This window comes from Phyllostomus hastatus, unplaced genomic scaffold (genome assembly GCF_019186645.2).
Source record: "Phyllostomus hastatus isolate PE091 unplaced genomic scaffold, TTU_PhHast_1.1 phas_scaffold_1066, whole genome shotgun sequence".
NCBI classification, from domain to species: domain Eukaryota; kingdom Metazoa; phylum Chordata; class Mammalia; order Chiroptera; family Phyllostomidae; genus Phyllostomus; species Phyllostomus hastatus.
In genome coordinates this window covers 34589740-34611319 of record NW_025334004.1, presented here as the reverse complement: position 1 = coordinate 34611319, position 21580 = coordinate 34589740, and the positions used below count along the sequence as shown (strand labels likewise).

The following is a 21580-nucleotide window of genomic DNA, read 5'->3' as shown; positions in this document are numbered from 1 at the left end:
ACGAGGACAGCGGACTGTGTGCAGAGGCACAAAGGACAGAGCTGCTGACAGAACCTGAGCCAGCACCAGCGTCGGCACGAGGCGCCCGAACGTCCCCGGGAGGGCCCCGTGGGGCTCCGTGGCCGGCCCGCTGGCCAGCCAACAGAGCGCACTCGGGGCTGACCCTCCGAGGCCCCGGCACACACTTCCCGCAGGCAGGCCGGCCGAGCAGCGCCCACCGTGTCCGCTGTGGGCTCCCCAGTCACAGGCGACACCCGACTCTCAGAGGTCTCGGCCGCGCGGGCACTTCCGCAGCCCTGAACCGGCAGTGCCGAGTGAGGGGGGCCCGTGGGGTTCTCACCGCTGAGGCCGTGGTCGCCAAAACCCACTCTTTGCCACAGGCATCCCACAGAACTGTTTCCAAGAGGTCGCCTCCTGTCCTGGATGCTCCAGGTGGTGAACGGGAGACGGGTCACAGGGCGGGGCCCTGACCTGACGCGGCAGCGGCCTCAGAACAAGAGACACCAGAGGCTCCCGCGGGCCCGCAAGGACACGGCGCGAAGGTGCCGTCGGCAGGCCCTCCAGGGCCCCCGCGGCCGGCCGAGGAGCCCTGAGAAAGGACTGGCTGGGTGCCGTTCCCGCCACCGGCTCGGGCCCAGGCGTGGCAGCTGAGCGGACGGCCAGGCTGCTCCCGGCTCTCCGCTGCGATGGTCTCCAGCCCGCGCGGCGGGTCCTTCGGGTGCGGGCGCTGTGGCCTGGTGGGCTTCAGGCCCCCAGCGTCACGTCAGCACTCCTCGGTCACCAAGTCACTGCCGACCCTCTCGCACCGTGCCCCTGCGACAACCGTCCCCACGAGAGCCGTCTCGGGCAGAGCAGGAGCAGAAGGCCGCCCGGTGCACCTGGCTGGGGGCCCGCGGGGCGTCGTCGGCAGCCTCCCACGCGTCCGTTCTCCGAGCGGCGCTTTAGCGTCACGTGCGCTTCTCCGCCCTGAGAACCACGCCGCACACGCCGCTCGGCCGCCGCCCCAGCCCACCGCCGGCCCAGGAGCGAGGCCTGGCTCCGGGCCGGGAGAGCCCCGACCCTTCAGCCCCAGCAAACGCAGGAGCCGACACCCCACCGCACAGGTTCTGGGGAAACGCTGACCACCCTGTTCCCAGCCTGGTGGGGCCGTGCAGGCCAGGCTGGAGGACACAGGCGGCCGGTCACAGTGCCGGGCAGCAGGCAGAGCTGGCAGCCAGAAGCACCGCTCCCGACACCGTCCAGAACGGCAGAACCTTGCGGACGGCCCTGGGCCTGAAGCGGGGCCCGCGGAGCAGCCCTGCAGGCGGGGACACCGCCGTGGAGCAGGCGCTCAGCGAGACGCCGGAGAGCACGGGGGGTGCGGACGATGGAGCACGCGGACGGAACCCGGGTGTCCGCGCAGGCCAGCAGGCCGCGAGAGCGGTCTGTGTGTGAGGGAAGGGCGGGTGCTGCGTCCGGACGGTGAGGGAGGGCAGGGCGAGGGTCCCGGGTGCGGACCTCAGGCGCCGTGGCGTCTGTGACTCAGTCCTCGGCAAAGGGCTCACGAGACAGGTGGGGGAGAGGCAGACCGGACAGAGGCGAGCAGAGGGGCCGCGGCTGCTGCCGGCCTCCTGCACTCACTGCCCCGGACACACGACAGGCTCTCTCTAAACCCAGGACCCGGCTCGGACGCCGTCGCCCTCGGACGTGTGCGGAACGCTGAGCTCATCTGCTGTGGCTGCGGCTGGACTTCATGGGACCACCCGCCCCCTGGGGCGCGGCCCTGCCCGCCACCCTGAGACTCGGGAGCGAGGGGTGGGGATGGGCGCTGGCCTGCTGGCCTGGACCCCACGCCCTCCTGAGCTGGGCTCCAAACGGACATGATGACAGACGCCTGGGCTTCCGGGCTAAGGCCCCCGAGGGGATGACCTGGGAAGTCGGGCAGTGGAGAGCGCCTCCAGCACCTGGTCCGCGGAGCCGGCCTCTGCCTGGAACCCGCTGCCTTTCTTCTGCCTGCGGATGGCCAGTGAGTTCTGGGAACAGGCTACAGAGACACATTCAGGTCGGGGGCCTTTGAGCAGGCTGACAGCTGACTGATGAGCGGCCGGGGACGACAAAGGGGGCCGTGGGCGGCCGGCATCACACCACCGCTCCCTGGGAAACTAATTGCCCTGGATTGTCCGCCGCACCATTATTTTTCTGGCCATCATCTCCTCTGAATGCCCAAAATGAGCATGAAACAACTCTTTTGACTGGACATAAAAGTTAAATGTCCCAATGTTGATCAAATTAACTTCAGCGCTGTGACAATGGACTGTATTTGTGAGAAAATAATGGGGGGACAAAGGGGTGCTTTGTGCCGAGATTTCACAGTTGTAATGTAAAAACGTTTCTGTTGAACTAGGCCAGGCCCCTCTTAACGGGGAGACAGAAGAGCCCTGTCACTTGTGGAGAAAAGTCTCATTTCTCGGACCCGGCTCCGGGAGGGTCGGGAAGTCGCAGCCCCAGGAAGGGAGCGTGCGGACAGCCGAGGCCCCTGCTGCCAGTGTGACGCCCTGGATGCTCCCGCAAGCCGGGCCGAGTGTCCAGAGCACACCCGCAGGTCCCCGCCATCAGAGCAGAGGGGCCCACAGGCGCCCCGCCACCCTGGAGCCCGCTCACCTGAGCCTCGGCCTGATGCTGAGGGCGTTCGTTTTCTTTTTAAAAGTTTCATAACCAAATTAAAAGTAAAACATTAAAAAATTAAGTTGCACAAAAAACAAAGATTATTCGTAATAAAACCCCCAGAGAGGCCCTAGACTGCTCTCGTAACACTGAAAACCCGTCTCCCCGAGGCCCAGGCTGGGGAGAAGGGCGCTTGGGGCCCGCCTGCGCACAAGGCTGCGGGCCCAGGGCTTGGGGCGTGCACACCTGGCGCTGCTGGGCGATGCAGCCCTTCCGCAGAGTTTGCAGACCCCAGAGAAAAAGTCTGACTCTCCATTTTTCCAACAAGCTTTTTGCTGTGGAGCAATGTTAGGTCTACGGGACAGTTGCAAACGTAGCCCTGGGCGCCTCTCAGTGTCAGCACTGGGCTCCACCGGCGGCCCTGGGGGGGACCTCAGGCTGGGGGGCCACCTCCCCTGGGTCTGACGGGTCCGATGCTACCAGCTGGCGGGAAACTCGGACCCACAGGGCTTCCCGGGGAGACGGAGCAGGCAAGGCAGCCCGGTCCCCGTGTCCACCGCCTACAGACAATGCGCCCCGAGGTTCCCAGAGCGCCTGGGGCGCTGTTGGTGGCAGCGTCCATTCAAAGGGCCGGCCAGGCATTGTCCTGCACTCGGCAGAACAGAATGCAGCCTGCTGGTGGCTGCCAAAAGGTTAGCGGCCCCGACGAAAGGGCGGCCCGGTATTCACACGCCCACAGAGCGGCTCTTTGTGCTGCGCGCAGCCGGATCTGCGGCTGGCCGGGCCCCCCCAGAGGCGGTGCGTGGGAATGCGGAGCCACGGGAAGGGGCCGGAACCGAAGGCTGCAGCCCCCGAGGCTGCAGGGGAACGGCAGCCTGGGCCTGGACACACTCTAATGCCACACCCCTGACAGTCTGGCCAGGGTCCCCAGACCAGCCTGCTCAGGGCCCGCACTCGGCCCTGGCTCTGTGGGAGGTCCCGGGGAGAGTTGTGCAGCCTTCCGGAAGACCGCACACAGCCGTGCCCTGGCCAGGTCCTTGTCCTGGCCACGGGCCGGCCAGCCTGGAGACGGCGGCTGTGCCCACAGCGCCCCAGACTGGTGGCTCCTGGGGAGGCCAGCCCCGGCTGATGCAAGCAACGCCCACCCCAGGAAGGGCCGCCTCCCTGAGCCTGGCGTCAGTGTACACCTGCGGGCTCCGCCGCCTCCTGATGGGGACCCAGGCTCCAAGGTGGCGCTGTCAGGTAGCTGGCCACAGAGTGAGCTCAGGGGGGCGCTTGCGTTTTCGAGTCCCCAGGACGTCAGCACAGACACGGTGACACTGGGGCCTGTCTGCTGGGGGCCCCGGAGCCTGCTGGGTGAGAACGGGTAGCAGAGGACGAGGGGCCCTGCACAGGGACACGGGAGCCCCCATCACAGGTGGTCGTGGGCCGGCACACGGGGCCAAGCAGCGCGGCGGCTTCCTGTGGCCGGGGCCCTAGCTGTGTGGGCAGGTGGAGCGCTCAGGCTTGGGCTCAGGTGCCCTCTGCCCCTCCATCGCCTTGGGTCAGCACCTCTGAGCCCAGCCCAGCCCGGCCCACACCCAGACCCTGAGTCCCCCACTCCTGTCGCCTCTGGGTGGTCCTGGCGGGTGGCAGCAGGGACCTGGGTGCTGAGACAGGGTGCAGGCTCTCACTCAGGACTCCCCGGGAGAAGCAGCATCGCAGCCACAGCTGATGGCAGCACAGGGGGCAGACCCCATCCTCCGGCCCCAGGGAGGGCGCCTCCTGCTGGGAGGGGTCCAGGAGGAAGGAGCCTGCAGGGAGGGGCCTGTGCGCCCCAGGGGAGGCTGGGGCCAGGCAGGAGGGGTCCCAGACGCAGTGCCGGAAAGGGGCTGGCTGGCGACACAGGCCGAAGAGCAGGAGAGCCACAGTCCTCGGCACAGGGATGTGGGCTGGTGTCCCTGTGCAGGGGCAGGGGGCGGACCGGGTCCTGGGGAAGTCTGGGACCGCCAGGCAGAGACAGGGAGACTGCTGTGCTTCGGGGCAGCGGTCCCAAGCCCCGAGCAGATGGCCGCCTGGCACCGAGGTCACAGGGCGCTGGTGGAGAGGGCTCGGGAGCAGGTGAGCAGCCCTGGGACTCGGCGTCTAGAATGAACTCCAGCAAGAGGCCCATCTTCAAACACAGAGGGACCCTGGTCCGCAGACCGAACCCACTAGTCCATCACGTTCGAGGCACCGCCTTTCTTTCCAGGGACAGCCTTCTAGCTCTGACCCTGTGGAAGGTCACACAGACCACCACGGAGTCGGAGGACCCCATGGGGTTCAGGGTAAGAGGGCCCTGAAAAGCCAGCTGCGAGAGGGCGTGGGGAGAGGCTGCTGGGAGCCTGGGCAGGAGCAGGAGGAGCGGCCCCCTTGATTTGAAGACCCCTGAGGCTGCTCCCCACCCCTCGCCAGAGGCGCACAACCCGGGTGAGGGCCCAGGACCCGAGCAGCAGGGCCTGGCAGCTGGACTGGGAGCGGCAGGCTGGGAGAAAGGTGGTGCTCAGCAGCTGGGCCTCACGGCCCAACTGCGCTCAGCTGGGAACACTTGAGGGGCCCAGGGCCCAGGGCCCAGGCCCCCGTCCGGCCGCTCCAGCAGGAGCACCGCTCACGGCCGAGCCCCCCACGTCAGACTGCGAGACGCCCTGCTTGACATCTGCTCCCACCACAGCTCTGGCTGCGGTTTGTCATCTCCGCCACAACAATGAAGAGCAGGCACGAGGCCGCCTGCCCCTGTCCACCTCGGGGGTCCTGCTCGAGCCTCGGCACGGGCCAGGACACGTGTGCGGCGTCGGCGGGTCAACGTCAACGAGTCTCACGTGTTCGGCGAACAGCACAGCAGAAGGGAGAAAGTGTGGCTTGAAAGAGCCAGCCTCGTCCCCCTGGGAGGCACACCTACCTATCGAGCACATAGCCCAGGGCCTTGTGCCGGACCCCTGCGTACACGGAGGGGCTCGTCTCCCACGCGACCAGGTTGGAGGCATCATGGAAAAGGTGGATGTTCACCAAGTCAAAGGCGCTGCAGAGACAGAGGAAGCAGACTTGGTGACAAAGGGCCAGAGCTTCAGGTCCCTAGGCGTGGCCCCTCCAACGTTGCCCCTGCTGGAGTTCCTGGGGGGTGTGGGGCCAGGCCTGGCCGGGGCCCCAGTGGTGGCTGGGGGGCAGAGCCAACCATGCCCCATGCTCCCGTCCTCCTCAGCTGCTCCCAGAGCAGGACGTGCCCACCCAGAGGGTAGGATGTGCCCACCCAGAGGGCAGGTGAGGCCTGAAGTGCCCTCTTCAAACTGCGAGTGCAGATGGCAGAGCTTTCCGTGAGCTGTTGCGAGTGAGCCCGTGAGCCTGAGGAGTCAGAGGGGAGGAGGGCGGGAAGGGGGAAAGGGGGAAGGGAGGGAAGAAGAGCAGGAAGGGGAGGGGAGGGGCCTTGGCTCCCTCAGCACAGCGGGGACGAGCGGTCAGCAGAGACACCTACCAGTCCGCGACGCACCATCTCGTCCGGACGAAGCCCTTGCGTGACCACTTGCACTGAAAAACAAACAGGCCGCGCGGGTGAGCGGGGAAGGAGGAGCCCCTGCCCCCCACACAGGAGCGGAGGCTTCTCCTCAGAGGGCACGCCGTCTTCCAGCTCGGAGGGGCTGAGACGCCCCTGCCCACAGCGCAGTGCAGGGCCCAGCACGAACACGCAGGGCCTCCACCATCGCGGCAGCCCCTTCCCCGATGGGAGAGAAGCTACGAGGAAGCCTCGGCCGGTGACCCGGGCTCCAAGGAGGGCACCCCGGCTGAGCCACAGGACGCCTGAGCCGTGCTGCACAGAGACCTCCCGGGCAGCAGGCGCGTGGCCGGTATGAAGGCCCCCGAGGGAGCTGCCCACACGCGGCGCCTCGGGGGAGTGGGGCTGGACCTGCCGCAGGACAGCCGTCCACACGGGTGGGCAGCGAGCCACAGACCGCAGAGCTGACTCTGCTTCCTCATCCCCACCTCCCTGGGGGGCCTTTGTTGGAGCAGCTGCAACAACAGCCACTGGCTCCCCACCGTCCGTCCTTGCTGGTTCCTGACCTGAGAGGACCGGAGTGGGGGTGAGGCTGCACTGGGTGGGCCCTCACCGCCCTCCACAGCCGTGGGTCAGAGATCCACTGGGAGGGAGTCATGGGCCCCCCGGGGCCACCGAGCACTGGAAATGTCGCCACTCTATCTTAATTAGTATTAACTTAAACAGCAGCACTGAACTGGGTCCCTTCATAGCCTAGGCAGTTGGGGAGTGCGGCTCCTGCCCTTGCAAAGCCCCAGGAGACATAGGGAGGCCTTGCCCAGGCCCAGCCCACAAACTCTGTGTCGGCCAAACGCGTGTAAGCTGGATGCCATGTCCTGTTCCCTCCGGTCCCCTGCAGGAGCCCTGGGCCAGCTGCATGGTACCCTGGCCCGCTGATGCAGTGTCCACAAGGCCTGTGAGCCCCGCCCCCACCCATGTGCCTGATGGGGCCATGCCCAGGGGTCGACAGGCGGCACCCCCGATGCTTACGAGCATGTTCAATCCTCCAGTCAGCCACAGGCTGGCACCTGTGCCCAATGCCCATTTTACTGACCGGAAAACAGTGGAGGTTAAGAACTGTGCAAGGGGGTGAGAGGAGCCAGATTCGGGGACTCAGGTGGCTGGTGCTCTCAGAGTGGACATGGATCAGGACAGATCCCCCTCACCTGGTGAGGCCCACATCTTCTCGTGCCACCGGAGGAAACAGGGACATCTGTCCAGAACAGAGCAGAACAGCCCCTTTACTCAGTAGGGAGAAGGGCCTTGACGAACCTGCTATCGGCTGGCCCCTCCTGGACAGCCAGCACCTTCTCCCCACCCTGGGCACTTCCCTTGCCCCAGTGTGGGAGGCAGGCCCTGGGCAGCAGAGGGTGCTCCTCCCCGGGGACCCTGTAAGGCTCTTCCCAAATCCAGGCTCCCAAGCTCCCAGGAAAGGCCCTGCGCCCGGGGGCCCCAGGGGGCTGCTCCCCCTCCTTCCTGACCCTGCCCCCACATCCCCTCTCCCTCCTCCTTGGACTCTGGACCTAACTGTGGAATGTGGGGACACCTACACCTCAAGGACATAACCTCCAAGCCCCACCACTTCCGGGAAGGAGAGCCGGCCCTGAGACCCCCGCTCACTGGCAAGACGCCTCCCTCCAGCACAGCAGGCCCCAAGGGGTTCTGGAGGGTTCGTTCACTCCTCAGCCTCAGACACAAAGACTTCCAGGACTCCTGTGGCTCCTTCCCGCCCCCCTTCCCCACCTCCTTCACCACCTGACCCGCTGCCTCTTGCGCTCCCCCAGCTCAGGGACAGGGTGACCTTGGCCCACAGCCCACGGAGGAACCTGCAGTCACCTGTAGGCACTCGAGGTGCAGAGCTTGCCCCCTGGGGCGGAGCACAAGTGGGTGGGGCGGAGGCTCCCGTCCAGTCTCTGCACTGAGCTCTCTGGCCATTGGCCACCTTCTGCAACTCCGTCGGGGGCTCCGGGCAGTGGCGGACATGGACAGCAGTGGCTGGGGTGGCCCCCGGCTCTCAGAGAGGCTGTCAGCATGCAGTGAAAGCCACGTCACGCCTGGGCAGGGAGTGCGGGCGGCCACGTCGCCCACCTCACAATATTAAGTCTCTGCTCCGATCCCCTGTTAATAGGATGCCTTTAGGCAGCAGATGGATGGGAACACCGGCGGTTTCATCTACTAAAAGACGGCATAAATCACCGCGAGAAAGGGAGGCTGCGGGAAGGTTACCACCGCACAGCCTTCCCCGTGAAGGGCCCGCTCTGGAGCATTAGTGGAATTAATTCATCTTCCGTAAGAGCCTGGCGCAGCGCTGTGATCTACAGCAACAACCGATTTCTCACCACGGGTGCAGGACGGACGCCCTGGCCCGGCCGACTGCACGGGCCTGCTCTCCGACAACGGCCTCGCTGCGGCGTCTGGAGCGCTGCTCAGAGGCGGCGGCCGCGAGCCACGCGAGCCGGAGCCGCCATAAATCAGCGGGGAGCGCTGTGAGTTTTAGATGCAGGGCTGTAATGATTTGGAACTGCCTCCACCGTGGTAATTACGTTGAGATTACCCTTAAGTGGTGGTAATAGAAGAAAGGGAAATCCGTCTAAACTAATGCCCTCCCCCAAAATGTGTTCAAACGAAGCTGCAGAAGAAGGGGAGCAGGTGGCCAGCTGCAGCCACAGTGCGTGTCTCCAGACACTGGCCCCCTGACCGGGGCACAGGTGCTGGCCAGGGCGGGCCGCCTTCCACGGGAGACACCCGAGCCTAGGGGGGCTGTGCACCTGGAAACACCAGGCCGCTGACAGAACCCGGGAGGTGCCGGTGGTCTCGGTGGGAGTCCGCTTCAGTCCCTCCCGGGGCCGGGGAGGAGCAGGTGGTGCCCTTCTGCTGCACGCCCACCTGTGGGGCGGAGGGGGGGCTGGGGAGAGAGGAGGGCTGCTCTCGCAGGGCGGCAGCAACGGAGCCGAGCCCAGAGGCCTCTCAGTCTGGAGGCGGGGCCCCTGTGCATCATCCCCTGCTTTTCCTCGTCACTTGCAGCAGTTCGACACTTTAGAGTGGCAACGAAAGGAGAAAGTTGCAAAGACACTGAACTGCTTGGGGGCAGGTGTGGGCCCTGTGTCCAGCACTGCCCGCTGCTGCCACGGGATGGCCCTGCCCAGCCCTGCTGCCGGGACTGGGGCATGCCAGCCTCCGGCCACCCCCGTCGGCCCTGCCTTCCCTCCCAGGTGCCCGTGGCCATCGAGGCCACCTCTGGGGAACTTCAGCTGCCCTGGGGGGGTGTTGATGAGCCACTGGGCTAGGGATGGACCCCAGGGTGAGAACGCAGAGCTAGGATGACCCAGGCCCCCGGCCCGGCCTCGAGTGGCCAGTGGTGCATGACCAAGAAAGAGGGCCCTGGGGGCTTCTTGGCCAGTGGGTGTCGGGTCGGGAGAAGGGTCGGGACGCTGGACGTTGCCAAGGGCAACGTGGAACGATGCGAGCTTCTTCCTTGGCCAGCTCCGGGCTGTGCCCCCACCACCCCGGTTCCCCTCCTGCTGGGAAGAGGCCGGGACTCCCTGTGCCGCCGCAGTCGGTCCTGTCCCAGCACCCTCTAGCTCCTACCGCTTGTCCAGGCTCCGGGCACCCTCAGGGGAGGGCCCAGCCAGCTGGGCTCCGGTGTGGGCTTCCAACACGAGAGGGTGGGCCCAGGCTGGGCTGGGGGCCGGGAGCTCAGCATGACCGGCCTCTGACACTGACTTCGTGTCTCTGGACGTCTCCCAGGGGAGTGTGGTCGTATCATCCAGACCGGACGCCACCACAGCCGGTGTTCAGGGAGGGTCCGAGGGGATGCAGAGTCGGCTCTCATCGTGGAAGGCCGAGCACTGAAGCCCCCAGAGCTGTCTAGGCATGTCTTCCTCTATCCCACAGTGAGCAGGGGACAGCGGGGGCCGAGGGCAGTGGGGGCCGAGGGCAGTGGGGGCCGGCCCTCTGACACAGTGTCCCTGGCTCGGGACAGTGGACGAGGAAGCCCTGCCCTGGCGTGACAAGAGGGCCCGTCCTTCACGGGGGCGGCCACCACCTGTCCCTCCAGGCTCAGGTCATAAAGCAAGTTAATAAAGCTGTGGCCTTGCTGAAGGTCTGCCCCCAGCGCAGCAGGGGCTGGGGAGCCATCCGTCCTGGGGCCGAGCAGCCCCCGCGCTGTCACAGGGGCGGGGACGCAGGCCTTCCATCTCAGCCTCAAGGGCTCCCGTCACAGAGTCACACCCAACCACAGCTGAGCAGACGGGAAAGGGCAGGGAGACCAGCTCTGGGCCCACGTGCGACCAGCGGCATGAGACGACGCCGGAGGGCTGGTTCTGAGGCTGCTGACATCCACAGGCCCCGGAGCCGAGCACGTGGTGTGCGGCCGTGTGGAGGTGGCAAGCCTGCACGAAGTGCCCAGCCCGGGAAGGCCCCTCCTGCCCGTGTCTGATCTGCATGCAGCCGCCGCCGCCACCTGGGGACCGTGGACGGCGCCAGGTTCCGGGCTCCAGGCTCTTGGCTGCACCTCTTGCTGGCCGCGCCCAGCACTCTGGGGACATGAATGTGCCCCGCGTGTCTGTGCTGGGCAGGTCCCTGGCCAGAGCGACCCGCTGACACTCCGGGCCCCAAGTGAACTGATCATGATCTGCCTACACCTTTGGGGATGGTTCCTCCGCCATGAAACAGGGACCAGAAAACTGGCCGGTCGCTCTGACCACAAACACAGCGCACCCTCTCTGCACTCAGCTAAGACGGCCCAGAGACCACGTGCGTCCCCGGCCCTCCTGGAAAGAGAGCAGCGGGGTGCGCAGGGTGCGGCGGCAGCAGATGGGAGTCCTCCCACGAATGTGGGCACCCCGTGCCCTGAAGTTCCCTTCCGACGTGACCCCCCCCCACCCCCCGCAAACGAAGTGCTCGGGGAGACGGCGGCCCGCGGGGCCCCCGGGACGCACCTCGGGGAAATAGTCCTGAGGAAACTTCTCCTTCTCCAGCATGGGCGTGCTCTCCAGCGTGTCGGAGTAGATCTCTTTGCCAGTGACTTTTTTATACTTCTTAGCTGGAAAAGAGCAGAAGAACGGTGTGAACAGCCGGGCACTGTGCCCCATCCGGCCAGCCCCACGCCGCAGGGCCCTGTGGGGAGCACGGTGGCCCTGGGGGACCTGATGAGGGGCGCCGACCCGGCAGGCCGGCTGCTCCCGGCGATGCTCATGGCTCGTAAATCGAGACCCACCGCCCGGGATCTGACAGTCCACTTCATTATCCGCTAACAGCTCCCAGCCTGCAGATTTACAGGGGCTAATTGGCATCCTCCGTTAAAACCGTGAATATGTTTAACAGGGCCGTGGAATTACCGTTCGCTCATACCTTAATACAAATTTATTTAATAACATCGATTTCCTCCCCGCATCCAGCCGACATCACTCATGTCCAAGGACGAGGGGTTTTTATGTGAGATGGGGAGGGGAGCACCGCGGGCCGCGCTCCTGGCCGCCTGCCCAGCACCTCCTCACCTCCCGGACAAGGTGCCCTGTTGGGCCGCCCCGCCCCCCAGGCCCTGGGACGACCCCCTGCAGCAGAGAGGGTCCGCCTGGTGCTCTCACAGCCCGGCCGGCGGTGGTCTCTTTCCAGGGGCAGTCTCCCAGCCACGGCGGGGTCTGGGGAGGAAACGTATGCGTGTGCTCCTCACTCGCTCAGGGCTGGGGTCACGGGAGGGCTGCCAGCGTCTCCACGGGACGCTCTGTCGGGGCCCCGGCTGCGCAGGGGCTGCTGCGACCGCCGCGGGGGGCCTCCCGGGCTGCCAGCCCGTGTCACAGGGCCCCCTGCTCCTGGGCCAGGAGTGCCTGGCACGAGGTGGCGTCCCTGGGCTCTGAGGATATCCTCGGAGACCCACAAGGACGAGTGGGGCCGTCCCAGGTCCTGAGGGTCACACTCTGTGCCCCTCGAGTGGCTCGCACCTGCCACCTCGCTCACCCACCCGTGGGGCCGCCCAGGGGGCGGTCAGCAGGACGGAGACAGGACGCAGTGTCTTGGGCAGCGTTTGGTGGAGAGAGAGACCCAGGCAAAAGCACAGCACCAGGGGAGGGGAGTGCGGAGGTGAAGCGGGGCCGGACGCCGGCTGCACGAGACGGACGCTCGGTGGCTCAGGGAACATGGGCGGCGCGGGGGGGACAGAGGGAGCTGCTCGCCACGCTCCGGGCTGTGCCTGCCACGCCGCTGCCCTCTGACCTGTTTCCCAAACCACGGGCATGACCTCGGTGTGTCTGGTTTTGAGGCTGGTCCCCTCCGAATGCCTATCGGGGAGACGGACCGGTTAGCCAGGAGGCTGGTGCAGGGGCAGGCAGGCACAGCGAACAAGTGACCCATCCATAACGCCCGTTTGCACAGGCGGTGGCGCAGAAGTGCATTTAATCACAGGAGCGCTTCTGGGAACCGCCATCCATCTCGGCACACGGACAGCACTTATCAAACACCAGCCCCTCGCAGCGGCATCATGCTTTGGAGGTGGGAGGGAGACCTGCCCGGGTGACTGGACACGGGGTCGGGGTGGACGCCCTGGGGAGGGTTGGCATCTCCCCGGCGACGTGCGGTTCTCCCGCACTCCGGGCCCCCACTGTGCCTCCCCCAGCCCCTTTCCATGGCCTTGCCCCCCAGGAGCACAGAGGACAGAAACAGGGATCCAGACATGTGACATGGAGATGGGACATAGAGTGGACCCACACGTGGGACAGGAATGGATGTGGACAAGGGCACGGGGCTGGGGACAGCCTCACCCGTGGCACAGGGGACACAGAGTTCACGCGTGTGGCTGCAGAGAGAGGCCTGAGTGTGGGGCCAGCAGAGGGGCTGGGATGGCAGGGAAGGAGGCGGCGGTTGCCAGTGCAGGGGCGGTGGCTGTCAGGAGACGGGCACAGCGGCAAGAACGGGAAAGGGAGCCGGGCCTGGGCAGGGCTGAGCCGAGGCCTGTCGGGAGAGCTGAGGGCTGCCCAGGTCCATGAGGCAAATGTGCAGGTGAGGGGTGTCCCTGCTCCTCCCAGATGGTCACCTGCACAGTGTCCTGGCTGAGAGGGTGGCCGAGGGCTCTGGGACCTTGTGGACCTCCCAGCAGCACTGCTCTTCCAGCACCACGAACACATGGGGGCTCACCCCTCACCCCCGGGGAGGGCCCATCTACACCTTGCTCCCTCCTCGAGGGCCCTGCAGCTCACAGCTGGGGTGCGGGTTGCCCGCACCTGAGGATGAGGGAGCATTCCTCCTGAGAGCCTGTTCAGGCACAGGGCTCCTTCTGGCGGAGACTGAGTGGTCACAGTGGCCGCCAGCTCATGCTGCAGAGGGATGTGTGGCTCTGTGACGGATTGCCGGCAGACACCCGCCTCACAGACACCCCAGGCCCCAGTGCGCCAGGTGTGTGCCGTGCAGACGGCCCGCCGAGCGCCATCCCCAGGCAGCGGAGTGTGCACCGGTCTGCAGTGTTCTATGTGAAAGCAGACGGGTGTTGGGGGGCTGCTGTGGGGGGGCTGCTGCATGGGGCGCTGGTGCTTGGGCTGGAAGCTCATTAACTTTAAGGAAAGAGAAAGATTGGGAGGGGTGAGGTGGGAGAGGAGGCCTTCATTCTTTGTTTGAAAACACACTTTAGGACTTCTGGCCAAGATGGAGGCGTAGGTAGACGCACTGTGCCTCCTCGTACAACCAAAACTAAGGACAACAAAAAATTTAGAAACAAAAAACCAACCAGAACAGAGAGAAATGAACTGAACAGAAGTCTGACAACCATTCATCCAGCCCGGTAAGGAGGGGCGGAGTCAGGGGCCGACTGAGGGGGGTCGAGGGGTCCCGGCAGGAAAAAGCGGTGGCTGGCAGAGGCGGGCGCACAGGGTGCAGGAGGCAGTTGGCGGACCCCAGATGCGCAGGGGCAGCTGACGGACCCGGTGGCAGACCCTGGGCGGGGGAGGCAACGAGCAGGCCCAGTGAGGCGCACAAGGCAGCTGGCTGTCCGCAGTCACACATTTGCGTGCAGATAAACCAGGCAAAAACGGGCAGCGACACAGACCACGCAACCCAGGGACCCAGCGCCGGGAAACAAAGCCTAAAGGCACCCACTGAAAATACCTGTGGGGGCTGAGGCCAGGAGAATCTCCCGGCCTCACAGGAGAGCTCCTTTGGGAGACCCACAGAGTCCTAGAAAGTACACAAGCCCACCGGCCCAGGAGCCAGCACCAGAGGGGCCCAAAGTCCTAGAGAGAGTGAGCAGACACCATTGTTCCCTCTCGGACCCCACCCCCACATACAACGTCACAACCCAGCGACTGAGGGGCCCCGCCCTGGTGAACACCTAAGGCTCCGCCCCTCATACGTAACAGGTGCGACCAGACCGAAATGGGCGGGGGGAGAAGATGGCTCAAACAGAATTCAAAGCCCCTCGGCCAGTACTTTTAAGCAAATGAGAGATAGCCAACCTGTCAGATGCACAGTTCAAAGCACTGGTGACCAGGATGCTCACGGCATTGGTTGATTTTTGTTGCAAATTAGATGAAAAAGTGAAGGCTACATAACTGAAATGAAGAAAAATGCACACGGAACCAATAGTGATGGAAAGAAAACTGGGTTTTAAATCAATGGTGTGGACCATAAGGAAGAAAGGAACAACCAAACATAAAAGAATGAAGAAACAAGAATTCAACAAAATGAGGAGAGGCTTAGGAACCTCTAGGACATCTTTAAACGTTCCAATGTCCAAATTGTAGGGGTACCAGAAGGGGAAGAGGAAAAGCAACAGATTGAACATGTATTTCAACAAATAATAAAGGAGAACTTCCCCATTCTGGCAAAGGAAATAGACTTCCAGGAAGTCCAGGAAGCTCAGAGAGTACCAAAGAGGTTGGACCCAAGGAACAACACGCCAAGGCACATCCTAATTACATTAGCCAAGGTAAAAATGAAGGAGAGAATCCTAGAAGCAGCAAGAGATAAGGGGACAGTTACCTACAAAGGAGTTCCTATCAGAACGTCAGCTGATTTCTCAAAAGAGACCTTGTAACAGGGTGCAGCCAAGAGGGGAGCCTCAAATAGGGATCTGTAATAAGATCCAGAAGAGCCTGGAGATAACTGGCTCCACACCACAGGGCCACACCTGCCCAGAATCTGGCAGCTGTAGCCAATTGTGAGAGGAGCCGGCAATGGGGCTTCAGAGGAAGGTTGGCTCTGGGATTTAAACCGAGACGCGGCAGCCATTTGAGGGGGGAGAACCATGCGCAGCCCTGCAAGAGAGAACCCCACAGCTCTAGCAGAGTGGAGACTCCCGCAGCCCTGAGGGAGAGAACCACGCGGCCTTGACGGAGTGGGGACTCCCGTGGTCCGGGGAGAGAGGACCACGTGCCTTTGCCAGAGTAGGGACCCCCGCAGCTTTAGGAGATACGGTACTCTGGACTGGGCAAAGGGGGAAGGAAGGAAGGACTGTGTCTGTTTGTGGGTGCTTTAAGGGACTTTAGGATTTTTGGTGAAGACATTAGGTCCCTACTTTAAGTTTGTATAGCATTAAATAAACGTTTCCTTTCCTTTTCATGAATCTCTGGCATTGAGAGATGTCTTTCCTCTGGTGGCGGACATAACGGACCTGGGGGCTTCTTTATATCGTCTCAGGCCCCCGCCTTGTGTGTTCTGTAACAACCTTGCAGGCAAGAAGGGCCTGGAAAGAAGTATTCCAAGTCATGAAAGGCAAGGACCTACATCCAAGATTGCTCTATCCAGCTAAGCTTTCATTTGGAATGGAAGGGCAGATAAAGTGCTTCTCAGATAAGGCCAAGTTAAAGGAGTTCATCCTCACCAAGCCCTTATTCTATGAAATGTTAAAAGGACTTATCTAAGAAAAAGAAGATAAAAAACATGTATAGTAAAATGACAGCAAACTCACAATTATTAACAACCACACCTAAAACAAAAGCAAACTAAGCGAACGAATAGAACAGGAACAGAACCACTGAAATGGAGATCGCATGGAGGGTTAGCAACAGGGGAGTGGGAGGAGGAGAGAGGAGGAAAAGGTACAGGGAATAAGTAGCATGGACAATAGGTAGAAAATAGACGGGGGGAGGGCAAGAATAGTATGGGGAAATGTAGAAGCCAAAGAACTTATGACCCGTGGACATGAACTAAAGGGGGGAATGTGGGTGGGAGGGAGTGTGCAGGGTGGAGGGGAATGAAGGGGGGAAATGGGACAACTATAATAGCATAATTAATAAAATATATTAAAAAATAAAAATACATAAACACATACATAAACAAGTAAAAAGAAAGCACACTTGTTTTAGAGAGTTCTATGGTCACTGAAGACTGAGCAGAGGCAGAGCTCCCACACCCCTCCCCCCACCGCTCCGTCACTCCTGTGCTGCATCCGTGGGGGATATGCCATCCCTCTCTCAGGTCCACACCTGACACGGGGGCACTGGCTCTGTCGTATGTTCTGTGTGGGCCTCACGCGTGCACAATGCCACGCCTCCACCATCACAGCACACAGAGTGACCTCACTGCCGGAAGAAGCCCCTGCAGCCGCCGTCCTTTCACTGCCAGTTGTTTGATCTTTCCGGAAGTGCCGTGATGTTGGTGACTTGCCGGACATAGCCTTTTCCAGCTGGTTTCGTCCACTCAGTGATGCAGTTGACCCCCGAACACTGCAGGGGTCAGGGGAGCCGGACCTCATGCAGTCAGTAAGTTGTCCTCGATATCCGCGGGGGACTGGCTCCAGCTGCGCCCCCCCCCCGACCCTGGGGACACCAAGCTGCTAGGGCACTCGAGCCCCGTGTGTAGAACGGTGCGGACCGACGCCGGCAGCCGGCCCTCTGCACCCACGAACCCCCGGGTGGACCCAAAACAGTCCGGGTGTTCCCTGAGAAAATCCACATGGGCGGAGCCATGCAGTTCAAACCCGCGTTGGTCAAGGGCCAAGTGGAGACACCGAGCTTCCTCCGTGTCTTTCTGTGGCTCCACAGCTCACCTCGTCTCACTGCCGAACAGCACCGCACTGAACGGAGGGGCTCTGGTCATGCACCCGTTAGCTCTGGAGGGGATATTCTGGTTGCTTCCGGTTTCTGGGAATAGTGAATAACAGTGCTACAAATATTTCTGCACAGGTTTTTGTGTGGACTTAAGTTGTCAACTCATTTAAAAATACCAAGGGATGTGGCTGCTGGGCCCCATGGTACGAGCGTTTAGCTTTTTAAGAAACCGTCAAACTGTCCCCAAGGCGGCTGCACCACCCTGTCCTCCGCGTGAAAGCGCTCCCTCCATCCCACACGCTCGCCCGCATTCGGCAGGGTCAGCGTTTCAGGGCTCGGCCACTCAAGCGGGTGTGTCCAGCCTCACACTGCTTCCATTTGCACTTCCCGGACGACACACGACACTCAGCTTCACTCGTTCTTCACGAGTTCCTTTGTCATCAGTGTATCTTCTTAGGTGAGATGTCTGTTTAAGTTTTTGGCTCTTTATTAATCAGGCTGTTTTCTTAGGGAGGTTTAGGAGTGCTTTGTTTACTTGGAACAGCAGCCTGTCACCAGCTGTGTCTTTTGCAGACATTGTGCCCCAGTCCGTGGCTCGTCTCCGCATTCTCTTCAGTGCCCGTTGCAGAGCAGAAGTTCCCGTCTCGGCGGAGCCCACTCACCGACGTTTTCTTCCACGCCGTGCGCTTTTGCTGTTGTGTCTAAAAACTCATCCGCCGGCCCAGGTCACCTACACTTTACCTTACCTTGTAGGGGTTTTATGATTTTGTTTCACATTGAGGTCTATGATTCATTTTGAGTTAACTTGTGAGAGGTGCAAGGTCTGGGACTAGATTCACTTTTTTGCATGTGGCTGTCCCGTTGTCCTGGGACCATTTGTTAAGAGACTGTCTCTGCTCCACTGTGCTGTCTCTGCCCCCTTGTCAGGGGGCACAGGGGGCTGTATCTATGGGCAGCCACGTCTGGGCTCTCTGTGCTGTCCCACTGGCCTGTCTGTCTCCCCCTCCACCAACCAACACCACCCTGGCCTGATGACTGCGGCCTCACGCGAGGTCTGGAAGCCGGGCAGTGTCTCTCCTGTGACGCAGCGCTGGCTGCTCTCTGCCTCCGTGGCAGGCTGAGGACAGGCTGTCGGCATCCACTGAACCGCTTGCTGGGACAGCACGGAGCCCGCAGACCAAGTCGGGGAGGCCTGCCCTCTCAACCGCGCTGAGTCCTCCTGTCCGTGAGCAGGGAACGCGTCTTTAGTCGGATCTTTGATCTCACTCGTCCGAGTTTTGCGGTTTTCCTCACGTAGCTCTCGCACACATTTCGTGACGTTTATTCCTAAGTCCCTCTCTTCTGTGTGTGCTAGTGGAGTTGGCCCTGCATCTTTAATCTCCAGTCCTGCTTGCTCGCTGATGGGCACAGGAACGCGGCTGACCACCGCCTTTGACCTTGTGCCCGCAGCCTTGCTCAGCACTGCCACTTCTGCCGTCAGTTCCGAGGGGTTTTCTGCTGAGAAAACCATGGCATCTCAGACGGAGGCAACTGTTTTTCTCCCTCCCCCAATTATGAGCCTTTTACTTCACTTTCTTGTCTTACCACATCAGCCAGGACTCCAGGATGGTGCTGAAGGCGTCCGGGAAGAGGGGTGCGCCCTGCCTTGTTGCTGATCTTGGGGGGAAGCGCCTAGTTCCTCACTATTAAGGCTTCCCTTAGCTGTAGGGTTCTATAGCCTTCTTTACCAACTTGAGGAATTTCTCTGCTCTTCGTCTGCTGAGAGTTTTTATTATACATGGGTGTTGAATTTTGTCAAATGCTTTTCTGCGTCTATTAATATGATCATGTGACTTTTATTCGTTGGTCTGTTGATGTGATAGATTACATTAATTTGTTTTTGAATGTCAAACCAGCCTTGCATGCCAGGAACGACCTCAATTGGTCGTACTGCACAATTCCTCTTACACATGGTTGAATTCTAGTTGCTAATTTATCTTTAGAATACCTACATTTTATCTTCCTGACAGATATTTGCCTGTAGTTTTCCTTTTTTTTTGTAACGTCATTGTCTGGTTTTAGTATTAGAGTAATGGGGCCTCATAAAATTAGTCTGGAAGTATTTTCTCTGCTTTTATTGTCTGGAAGAGATTATAGAGAACGGGTATAATTTCTCAAACATTCTTAAACATTTGGTTGAATTCACCATTGAAATCATCTGGGCCTAATGTTTTCTTTTTTAGAGGGTTATTGCTTATTGATTCCATTTCTTTCATACATAAAGGCCTATTCAAATGATCTAGTCCTCTCTGTGTGAGTTTGGTAGACTGTTTCTTTACAGGAATCGGTCCATCCGAGCTATCGAATTCATAAGCACAGACATGTTCATAAGACGCCTTTATTACCCTTCAATGTCCACAGGGTCGGGAGTGATGGCTCCTTCTCATTTCTAATGTTAGCAGTTTGTCTTCTTGTTTCCCTTGGTCTGCCTGGCCAGAGGTTATCGATTTTATTGATGTGTTCAAAGAACTAACTTCTAGTTTTGCTAATTTTCTTTATCGAGCTCCTGTTTTCAATTTCATTTATGATCCAATTTTTATGATTTATGCTCCAATTTTTATCATTTCTTTTCTTACGCCTATTTTGGATTGAATTTGTTTTCTTCTTGTTTCCCAAGGCAGAAGCTTCGATTATTGACTGTGCATCTACTGCTGGTACAAACGCACTGCTTCACCACACCCTGACATTTGTGGTAAGTTGTGTTTCATTTTCATTTAGTTCAAACTGTTTTTCAAATTTCTCTCGAGACTTCTCCTCTGGCCCATGTGTTATTCGGAAGTGAGTTGTTTAATATCCCGAGTATCTGAGGGTTTCCCACTTATCTTCCCATCACTGGTTTCTCCTGCAACTCCGCTGTGACTGAAAGGATGCTTTGTATGGTTTCCCTCCTTCCAAGTTCAGCGAGGTGTGCTTTGTGGACCAGCATGTGGTCTGTCTTGGTGACTATTCCATGTGACTTGAGAAGGACCAGTTCTGCTGTTGTTGAGTGGACTGTCCCTAGAAATTCCGATTAGACCAGGTGGCCGCGGGTGCAGCGGGTTCAGCTCTGTGCTCACTGGCCGTCTGCCTGCTCACTGGCCCCTTCCCGCAGCAGGGAGTCAAGTGTGCAGCTGTGACAGCGCCCCTACGTGCTTCTCACGGCAGTGCTGCCCGTCCCTGCCTCGGGTGCCTCGACGGCCTGTTGTTAGACGCACACACGTGAGGGGTTGTCCCGTGTTCTCCGAGAACCGGCCCTTCACCGCTGTGGACCCTCCCTCCCCTGGGTGGCTCTCCTCACTCCGCGTCCCCTCTGTCTGAGGCCCACAGAGCCAGCCCGGCCTCCTTCCTGTGGGAGTGGGGAGTGGGCCGGGCACTTCCTGGCCCCGCCCTTCAGCCATCGTCCTCCTGCTTCCGCGCACATCCCAGGGGGTCTCCGGCAGGCGGCACACGGTTGGGTGGTTGGGTCGTAGGTCTTTTGTAACCACTCTGAGCCTGTCTTTCCATCAGTGAATTTAGACCATTTACGTTTAAAGTAATTGTTGCTGCAGTTGGAGGCACACCTTCCGCATCTGTAACTTTTCTGTTTGTTGCCTTTGTTCTTTGTTTCTTGTCTCCCTTGTTTCTTGTCTCCCGTCCTTGTCCTGCCGTCTCTGGTTCAACTGGGCCTCTTACATGACTCGTCTTCTCTCTTCTTTTAACGTATCGATTACACTTCATCAAAAACGTTTCAGTGGCTGAACACACATTTACCACTAACCCACGTCCATGTCCAAACGGCACCGTGCACCTTCACAAACAGCACTCGCGTGCTGCAACGCGTCGCCCCAATTCCTCTCTCCCGACTTGAGAGCACCCGTGTCATTCACTTCACCCACCGCCCCCAGTGCAGAAAGCGCAAAGCTCGGTGCTCCGTCCTCACCTGTCCCCGCCGACGCCCTCCGGCCGTCTCTCACCCGCGTCCCTTCCCGGCTCCCCAGCAGCCCGCTCCCATGTCCCCAGGGCAGGGCAGCCGGAAACAGACGCCCTCAACTTCGGTTTGTCTGGGAAAGTCCTTCCTTCTCCATCACCTGTGAAGGACAATCTGCTTGTTTTATGTAGAATTCTAGGTTGTTTCCCCCCCAACAATGTAAGCACGTCACACCCCTCTCCCTGCTTGCATCGTTCTGAAGAGAAGTCGAGGGTAGTCCTTGGTTCTCCAAGCCCCGAGGTCCAGCCCACCCTCCCTCTTCGCCTTTGGCCTGCTGTGGTCCGGATGGAATGTGCTTAGGCACAGATTTCCTGGTGTTCATCCTACACGAGGGTTCCTGGGCTTTCAGGACATGTGGCTCCATGTCCATTGTTACCTTTGGAACATTCTTCGCCATTCCGGTGTTTCTTCTGTTCCTTCCTGTCCCTTCCT

At 60.8% G+C, this 21580-nt stretch overlaps 1 protein-coding gene across 2 annotated transcripts in view; it reads right to left on the bottom strand.

The window, feature by feature from the left end:
• INPP5A (inositol polyphosphate-5-phosphatase A) overlaps window positions 1-21580 on the bottom strand; it is a 141672-nt gene that overhangs the window by 30285 nt on the left and 89807 nt on the right. For both annotated transcript variants that reach the window (XM_045853845.1, XM_045853844.1), the window contains exons 6-8: window positions 11128-11231; window positions 6131-6183; window positions 5561-5680 (exon numbers count right to left, since the gene is read on the bottom strand). In XM_045853845.1, coding sequence (XP_045709801.1) covers window positions 5561-5680; window positions 6131-6183; window positions 11128-11231 — 277 coding nt within the window. The remainder of the gene's footprint in view (window positions 1-5560; window positions 5681-6130; window positions 6184-11127; window positions 11232-21580) is intronic.